This window comes from Salmo salar, chromosome 19, assembly GCF_965601325.2.
Source record: "Salmo salar chromosome 19, fSalSal1, whole genome shotgun sequence".
NCBI lineage: Eukaryota > Metazoa > Chordata > Actinopteri > Salmoniformes > Salmonidae > Salmo > Salmo salar.
The window spans coordinates 87,155,001-87,165,000 of record NC_138309.1 but is presented as its reverse complement, the minus strand read 5'-3'; the positions used below and the strand labels follow the sequence as shown (position 1 = coordinate 87,165,000).

General features: G+C 48.0%; 1 protein-coding gene across 1 annotated transcript in view; it reads right to left on the bottom strand.

Annotated features, from left to right (window-relative positions):
* LOC106579731 (retinol dehydrogenase 10) overlaps nt 1-10,000 on the bottom strand; it is a 24,572-nt gene that overhangs the window by 6,786 nt on the left and 7,786 nt on the right. The window contains exon 3 of the mRNA XM_082965546.1: nt 141-378. Coding sequence (XP_082821672.1) covers nt 141-378 — 238 coding nt within the window. The remainder of the gene's footprint in view (nt 1-140; nt 379-10,000) is intronic.

The window sequence follows — 10,000 nt, the reverse complement described above, 5'->3', positions numbered from 1 at the left end:
AACACGTAACAGAGTGACAGGACAGATGACCACAGAAAATCCTTTTAACATTGACTCAGATAACACACAAGAAGAAAACGGTGAGGGGCGTGGATGAAAGAGGACCAGAATTATTTTATAAAAATATATATATATATTACTGAGAGAGCTGCGGTGGCTGAGAGAGCTGCGATGGCTGAGAGAGCTGCGATGGCTGAGAGAGCTGCGGGGCTGGAGAGCTGCGATGGCTGAGAGCTGCGGTGGCTGAGAGAGCTGCGGTGGCTGAGAGAGCTGCGGTGGCTGAGAGAGCTGCGGTGGCTGAGAGAGCTGCGATGGCTGAGAGAGCTGCGATGGCTGAGAGAGCTGCGATGGCTGAGAGAGCTGCGGTGGCTGAGAGAGCTGCGATGGTTTCACAAATAGCCCGATGAAGATGTTTCTCTCCCGCAGAGACCTGTCAGCCTGTTCTTCACTTAGAGCCAAGGGCCCTCTACCCCCCTCCCCTCCCCAGCTACAGACAGAGGGCCCTGTAACAGGCCCCCCAAGCTCATTTGGGGGGAGGGGGGGGGTGCTACGAGAAAGGCAAATCACCCTGTGTGAGGGTCAGTGTGTCAGCATTTGCGCATGTAATTGAATCCGCCAGACTGTGCTAGCTCGGATACGTGTGTGTGTGTTTTCCACCTGGGTCCCTGGTTGTGTGGACTAGAGCGATACTGTAGATGCAACTGGCACGCTCTGCAGCGGTCCGGGGGAACAATACTCAGAGCGATAGAGGACAGAGAACGGACAGACTATTGCCACGTCAAGGTCTCAGTAGATACAGAAGCTAATTCAATGACAAGTCAGTGAGTTGCTGAGATGAAGGATGAAGATGCCCCCTAAAAGCTGATCTCGGGTCAGTTTTCGAGACTTCCCTCTAACGTCTAAGGTTATAGGATTTAAAGATTACTGATCCTAGATATTTGCCTTAGTGGAACTTCTATCTGGAGCGGTGAGAAACACTAGAGGAGACTGGGAGGCCGAGTCTCAAATAGCATCCTATTCCTGTCGTAGCCCAACGGGTCCTGGTCAACAGTAGTGCACTACACATAGGTTAGTAGGGTGCTATTTGGGATCCAGCCTGAGATGACTAACATTTGACGGAGAGTGAAAACTAACAGCGTTGGAGGGACATTGAACAGTGCAGTGAGAGATTGAAGAAGGGTTTTCAGAGTGATATCCATGTCTCGCCTAACCTATCGGGTCGGTACCACTTTGGATCGGTACCACTGTGAGTCAATCAGCAGGCATGACAACAGCACCGATTGGGTCTCATCCAATTCAATACAGTTGAATGGCCTGAATGACAAGGTCGGTGTTGCCAGGGTGAAGGGGTCTCCTCCACCACTATGAAGATCGGTAGCTGAGGTAGAACCATCATGGTTTCCTCAGTCGGCCATTTAAAAAAATGTTTTTGCCACAGCGAGGGCCTAAATGCTTCCCACACGCTTCAGTTCGGCTGGCGCCTAGCTGAACCAGGCTGGCTGAACCAGGCTGGCTGCCTCGCCTCCACTCAGCTCTAGGCCCCGCCTCCACTCAGCTCTAGTCCCCGCCTCCACTCAGCTCTGGGCCCCGCCTCCAGTCAGCTCTGGGCCACGCCTACACTCAGCTCTGGGCCCCGCCTACACTCAGCTCTGGGCCCCGCCTACACTCAGCTCTGGGCCCCGCCTCCACTCAGCTCTAGGCCCCCGCCTCCACTCAGCTCTAGGCCCCCGCCTCCACTCAGCTCTAGGCCCCGCCTCCACTCAGCTCTGGGTCCCGCCTCCACTCAGCTCTAGGCCCCGCCTCCACTCATTACCATCTCTACCATTACTGGTGACATAAATGGGCGTATAACTCAAATCACTGAGAGAAAAAAAATACTATTATATTTTGCTTTTAACACATACTAGAAAGAGAATGTATTACGGTATAATATTGATTGCTGATCATTCAACGTTTCAAATTGCAACAATCCCCATTACCCTCAAATACAATTTTTATTTTAAAATCACTAAGAACCTTGTTGGTTGAATATTCCCCATGATGCATCACTTGGTGACCACAGCCTGGAAAGAAGAAGCCAAGAGAAACACAGTTCTAGATTCATTACTGAGTTCTAAACGTGCCCTGATGGAACACAGTTCTAGATGACATTACTGAGTTCTAAACGTGCCCTGATGGAACACAGTTCTAGATGACATTACTGAGTTCTAAACGTGCCCTGATGGAACACAGTTCTAGATGACATTACTGAGTTCTAAACGTGCCCTGATGGAACACAGTTCTAGATGACATTACTGAGTTCTAAACGTGCCCTGATGGAACACAGTTCTAGATGACATTACTGAGTTCTAAACGTGCCCTGATGGAACACAGTTCTAGATGACATTACTGAGTTCTAAACGTGCCCTGATGGAACACAGTTCTAGATGACATTACTGAGTTCTAAACGTGCCCTGATGGAACACAGTTCTAGATGACATTACTGAGTTCTAAACGTGCCCTGATGGAACACAGTTCTAGATGACATTACTGAGTTCTAAACGTGCCCTGATGGAACACAGTTCTAGATGACATTACTGAGTTCTAAACGTGCCCTGATGGAACACAGTTCTAGATGACATTACTGAGTTCTAAACGTGCCCTGATGGAACACAGTTCTAGATGACATTACTGAGTTCTAAACGTGCCCTGATGGAACACAGTTCTAGATGACATTACTGAGTTCTAAACGTGCCCTGATGGAACACAGTTCCCAGAGTCAGAGAGAGAACGAGAGACGGAGAGAGAGAGAACGAGAGTAAGGGAGAGAGAGATAACGAGAGACGGAGAGAGAGAGAACGAGAGCAAGGGAGAGAGAGATAACGAGAGACGGAGAGAGAGAGAACGAGAGCAAGGGAGAGAGAGAGAACGAGAGAGAGAGAGATAACCTGTCTGATAACCAGACTGGTGTAGATGTCTCTCCTCTCTCTCTGTCTGATAACCAGACTGGTATAGATGTCTCTCCTCTCTCTCTCTGTCTGATAACCAGACTGGTGTAGATGTCTCTCCTCTCTCTCTGTCTGATAACCAGACTGGTTTAGATGTCTCTCCTCTCTCTGTCTGATAACCAGACTGGTGTAGATGTCTCTCCTCTCTGTCTGATAACCAGACTGGTGTAGATGTCTCTCCTCTCTCTCTCTGTCTGATAACCAGACTGGTATAGATGTCTCCTCTCTCTCTGTCTGATAACCAGACTGGTATAGATGTCTCCTCTCTCTCTGTCTGATAACCAGACTGGTGTAGATGTCTCTCCTCTCTCTCTGTCTGATAACCAGACTGGTATAGATGTCTCTCCTCTCTCTCTGTCTGATAACCAGACTGGTTTAGATGTCTCTCCTCTCTCTGTCTGATAACCAGACTGGTGTAGATGTCTCTCCTCTCTGTCTGATAACCAGACTGGTGTAGATGTCTCTCCTCTCTCTCTCTGTCTGATAACCAGACTGGTATAGATGTCTCCTCTCTCTCTGTCTGATAACCAGACTGGTATAGATGTCTCTCCTCTCTCTCTGTCTGATAACCAGACTGGTGTAGATGTCTCTCCTCTCTCTCTCTCTGATAACCAGACTGGTGTAGATGTCTCTCCTCTCTCTCTGTCTGATAACCAGACTGGTGTAGATGTCTCTCCTCTCTCTCTCTCTGTCTGATAACCAGACTGGTGTAGATGTCTCTCCTCTCTCTCTCTCTGTCTGATAACCAGACTGGTGTAGATGTCTCTCCTCTTTCTCTCTCTGTCTGATAACCAGACTGGTGTAGATGTCTCTCCTCTCTCTCTCTCTGTCTGATAACCAGACTGGTGTAGATGTCTCTCCTCTCTCTCTGTCTGATAACCAGACTGGTGTAGATGTCTCTCCTCTCTCTCTCTCTGTCTGATAACCAGACTGGTGTAGATGTCTCTCCTCTCTCTCTCTGTCTGATAACCAGACTGGTGTAGATGTCTCTCCTCTCTCTCTCTGTCTGATAACCAGACTGGTGTAGATGTCTCTCCTCTCTCTCTGTCTGATAACCAGACTGGTGTAGATGTCTCTCCTCTCTCTCTCTCTGATAACCAGACTGGTGTAGATGTCTCTCCTCTCTCTCTCTCTGTCTGATAACCAGACTGGTGTAGATGTCTCTCCTCTCTCTCTCTCTGTCTGATAACCAGACTGGTATAGATGTCTCTCCTCTCTCTCTCTGTCTGATAACCAGACTGGTATAGATGTCTCCTCTCTCTCTGTCTGATAACCAGACTGGTATAGATGTCTCTCCTCTCTCTCTGTCTGATAACCAGACTGGTGTAGATGTCTCTCCTCTCTCTCTGTCTGATAACCAGACTGGTGTAGATGTCTCTCCTCTCTCTCTGTCTGATAACCAGACTGGTGTAGATGTCTCTCCTCTCTCTCTCTGTCTGATAACCAGACTGGTATAGATGTCTCCTCTCTCTCTGTCTGATAACCAGACTGGTATAGATGTCTCTCCTCTCTCTCTCTCTGATAACCAGACTGGTGTAGATGTCTCTCTCTCTCTCTCTCTGTCTGATAACCAGACTGGTGTAGATGTCTCTCCTCTCTCTCTCTGTCTGATAACCAGACTGGTGTAGATGTCTCTCCTCTCTCTCTCTCTGTCTGATAACCAGACTGGTGTAGATGTCTCTCCTCTCTCTCTCTGTCTGATAACCAGACTGGTGTAGATGTCTCTCCTCTCTCTCTCTCTGTCTGATAACCAGACTGGTGTAGATGTCTCTCCTCTCTCTCTCTCTGTCTGATAACCAGACTGGTGTAGATGTCTCTCCTCTCTCTCTCTGTCTGATAACCAGACTGGTGTAGATGTCTCTCCTCTCTCTCTGTCTGATAACCAGACTGGTGTAGATGTCTCTCCTCTCTCTCTCTGTCTGATAACCAGACTGGTGTAGATGTCTCTCCTCTCTCTCTCTCTGTCTGATAACCAGACTGGTGTAGATGTCTCTCCTCTCTCTCTCTCTCTGATAACCAGACTGGTGTAGATGTCTCTCCTCTCTCTCTCTGTCTGATAACCAGACTGGTGTAGATGTCTCTCCTCTCTCTCTGTCTGATAACCAGACTGGTGTAGATGTCTCTCCTCTCTTCTCTGTCTGATAACCAGACTGGTGTAGATTGTCTCTCCTCTCTCTCTCTGTCTGATAACCAGACTGGTATAGATGTCTCCTCTCTCTCTGTCTGATAACCAGACTGGTATAGATGTCTCTCCTCTCTCTCTCTCTGATAACCAGACTGGTGTAGATGTCTCTCCTCTCTCTCTCTCTGTCTGATAACCAGACTGGTGTAGATGTCTCTCCTCTCTCTCTCTCTGTCTGATAACCAGACTGGTGTAGATGTCTCTCCTCTCTCTCTCTCTGTCTGATAACCAGACTGGTGTAGATGTCTCTCCTCTCTCTCTCTGTCTGATAACCAGACTGGTGTAGATGTCTCTCCTCTCTCTCTCTCTCTGTCTGATAACCAGACTGGTGTAGATGTCTCTCCTCTCTCTCTCTCTCTGTCTGATAACCAGACTGGTGTAGATGTCTCTCCTCTCTCTCTCTGTCTGATAACCAGACTGGTGTAGATGTCTCTCCTCTCTCTCTGTCTGATAACCAGACTGGTGTAGATGTCTCTCCTCTCTCTCTCTGTCTGATAACCAGACTGGTGTAGATGTCTCTCCTCTCTCTCTCTCTGTCTGATAACCAGACTGGTGTAGATGTCTCTCCTCTCTCTCTCTCTCTGATAACCAGGACTGGTGTAGATGTCTCTCCTCTCTCTCTCTGTCTGATAACCAGACTGGTGTAGATGTCTCTCCTCTCTCTCTGTCTGATAACCAGACTGGTGTAGATGTCTCTCCTCTCTCTCTGTCTGATAACCAGACTGGTGTAGATGTCTCTCCTCTCTCTCTCTGTCTGATAACCAGACTGGTATAGATGTCTCCTCTCTCCTCTGTCTGATAACCAGACTGGTATAGATGTCTCTCCTCTCTCTCTCTCTCTGATAACCAGACTGGTGTAGATGTCTCTCCTCTCTCTCTCTCTGTCTGATAACCAGACTGGTGTAGATGTCTCTCCTCTCTCTCTCTCTGTCTGATAACCAGACTGGTGTAGATGTCTCTCCTCTCTCTCTCTCTGTCTAATAACCAGACTGGTGTAGATGTCTCTCCTCTCTCTCTGTCTGATAACCAGACTGGTATAGATGTCTCTCCTCTCTCTCTGTCTGATAACCAGACTGGTGTAGATGTCTCTCCTCTCTCTCTCTCTGTCTGATAACCAGACTGGTGTAGATGTCTCTCCTCTCTCTCTCTGTCTGATAACCAGACTGGTGTAGATGTCTCTCTCTCTCTCTCTCTGTCTGATAACCAGACTGGTGTAGATGTCTCTCCTCTCTCTCTCTCTGTCTGATAACCAGACTGGTGTAGATGTCTCTCCTCTCTCCTCTTCTCTCTCTGTCTGATAACCAGACTGGTGTAGATGTCTCTCCTCTCTCTCTCTCTGTCTGATAACCAGACTGGTATAGATGTCTCTCCTCTCTCTCTCTCTGTCTGATAACCAGACTGGTGTAGATGTCTCTTTATGTGAGAAGCAAGAGAGAGCATGAATCACTTCCAGACAATCTTTGGATGGAAGAGATATTGAAACAACTGGCAGGCAGAGGTAATGTAGGAGGTCTGCTTTGTTCCGCTGTTGGGTTACTGGAAGAAGATCTGATACAGGCGCAGACAAACAGCTGCACTTTTCCAGGACATTAAAAATCAGAAATTGCTGCAATATTCACATTGAGTGATGGTGGTGGTGGACTCAAGGAATATCAGGACTAGGTAAGGAAGGAGTGGAGACGGGCTTCTCGGTGCCAAGATGGCGGTGGGTGAGTAGGGCTACGCGTGCAAACGGAGCATTAAGCTGGTCCAGTCAACTCAACCCAGAACCCACTCCCACGTCCACAGTGGGAAGGGAGGAGTCCTTTTGATTTGGTCCAGCAGTACAATGACTGGACCTACCTGTCATCAGGTCAGGAATATAAGACATGACCGGTTAAACTAATATTGAAAAAGATCTGTAACAGAGATGTAAGTTAGACTAGCTAGCTAAATTGACTGTCATTGATAATTCCAAGACTTGTGATTCTATATCTAGTTTAGGTTAAATGAGGTATGAAGGAAAACCTCCTGGTTCTACGTATTAACGGGCAAAACAGTGACCACTCCACTCTCCGCCCAAAAAAAACTCCCAGCCCTCCCAAGTATGCCCTGCTTCTCAGGAGTGTCGGCCTCGACCTCCATCGACCTCTGACACGAAACGTGTGAAAGCGACCAGGGGCTCATGTCTTACATCAGAGAGGTCCGTAATTGGGCCTCAACGCTCTCAGTTCCGCTTAATTACCCACACCAACAGAGCCACTCGGCCACCCCCCCCCCCCCCTCCTCCATCTCTAATTGCTGCATACCCCTAAGACAATCTTGCCCACACAAAGCTGCTCGCAGCTGGGGTGTCACAGTGTATTAGTGCTAGCGTCTGACCAACAGGAATACGGACGAATCCAAGAGAAAGGCCAGATGGATCATTTAATTACAAGGACCAAGAACCACAATGTCCTTTGGTCAACAACAACAACAACAACAACACACCCATAAGGACTTTTTTTTTTTTTTTTTGATTGCTGTATTGATTGAGGCTTGAGAAAGTGGAGGGTTTGTGTAGTCATAGCGACAGAAGTGTTTTCTTGAAGAGGTTGCGAGGAGAAGGACACAGTCAGGTGTGTCTGTATAGTGTGAGATCATGGGATGAGAATTATTAAAAACGGTCATTCAAAAAGGGAATCATTCTTCATGTGCTTCAGTATGAAATCATTTATGCATAGAAAACTCAGCCTAGCCAGCGTAGCGTAGCGTAGCCTTAGCCCAGCCTAGCCTAGACAGCGTAGCCTAGCCTAGCCCAGTCTAGACAGCGTAGCCTAGCCTAGCCCAGCCTAGCCAGCGTAGCCTAGCCTAGCCCAGCCTAGCCCAGACTAGCCCAGCCAGCGTAGCGTAGCCTAGCCCAGCCAGCGTAGCCTAGCCTAGCCCAGCCTACAGGTGCCCTGAGCCCAGGGAGGGCTCATATAAAAGCAGTCAAGTACGGCCCTTCTGCCTGGCTGCCTCCTTTCTCTGGGCCGGGCAGGAATGCAGGGAGGGGGAACTTGGCTCCTGTCGCTTGGCATCACGTCAAGCCCATTATCCTTAGACAATAAACCAATTGTCACATTAAGTGGTTCAGACAGCAGCTGACCGTTAGCCTCTCGTCTAATCTAGCCTGGAGGAAGTGATGGCCTTCCTTTTCCCTATCCTACTCCTTTTGGTTTCCCACCATGCCATTCTCCATGGAGCGTCCCACGACATGGGTACTGAGATAGGAGGGACACTGCATCACACACACACACACACACACACACACACACACACACACACACACACACACACACACACACACGCCTGTTGAATACCCTGATTAAGATAGTGTCGGTGACACTATCTAGAGTTATTTTCACTACTTAAACTTTATTCACATGAAAAATGATTAAAGGCGGAAAACTCTGTACCTCCTCACTGTACTCCAGCCAGAACATTCCATATCCACTTACTCTGTCTGTGTGTGTGTGTCCATTTACTCCCATTTTCTTAACACTACCAGGCCAGCTGTTGAATTATCAGGCATCATCAAGTCAACAAAGAAGTTCCCCTCCTCCACCTCCTCTCCCTTCAACACAGGAAAGTGAAAAGCGCCAGGGATCTGAGTCAGCGCCGGCTGATCCGTGACCGAATGGTCAGAGCTGGACCCGGTGACTCCCATCCTGGGCCGGGCCCTCTGAATCAGGCCTTGGGGGATCACAAGAGCCACCAGGGGCCCAAGGAAGAGAGCACAGCGTGTTAACAATCTGGCAGACTCATGCTTAGATAACCACCCCACTTCCTGCTCACGTCACTATCGGAGCTACATTCCCACAACACACGCAGGCAAACCCTCCTGCTCATGAAACACTTTAAAACAAATATCCTCTCTATACACTCGGAGCGTTTTAGATGGAGTCAGAGCAGTGAACCACCTGTCAGGTCGCGTTGGATCAGAGAGGGGAGGAAGAGACGAGAGGTCAGTGCTGGTTGAGAGGCCAATGAGGGAGAAGAAGACTTCGAACTTCACTCTAAGGACCAGACTTGAGCGTCATTCAGAGATGCAGAGATGTGATAGTCTGGCCTCTCCTTTGTGAAAGCTATGTGCTTTCAGGGGCAGCAGTTCTCAGAAAATCATTCAAAACTGTTACCCTGGGTGGGCCAAGCTATTGCCAACCTGCAGGATATTAGTTGGTTTAATAATAAGCAAAATGCCGTTAAAAAGAAAATAAACAAAATGGAAGCTTCTGGAGAATTTCTTTATTATTTTCCTCTTCAGAAAACATCAATTTAGAATAGACAACAACCGGTTTATGACCAAGCAGAGAGATGACAAGCTTGAGAAAGCAACAGAAGATCAAACTCCCAGCATCCTCCTCTGTAAACTAAAACTGACACAACAACTGGACCACTTTCCCTGATTTTAATCTGTTCCTTCTGGAAAACACTCGAAGAACCACTGAGTTTAAAGTTTTAAAAGCAACAAACTAGTTTTAACGTCCTACTCGACTAATATATATATATATATGACTAGCCCGAAATCACATTAGTGGTTAGTTGTTGTCTCATGGTATGGATGACAACAGTATACCTGTACCCTACCAACCCAACACACAGGAAGATCTGTACCCTACTAACCCAACACACAGATCTGTACCCTACCAACCCAACACACAGGAAGATCTGTACCCTACTAACCCAACACACAGATCTGTACCCTACCAACCCAACACACAGATCTGTACCCTACCAACCCAACACACAGGAAGATCTGTACCCTACTAACCCAACACACAGATCTGTACCCTACCAACCCAACACACAGATCTGTACCCTACTAACCCAA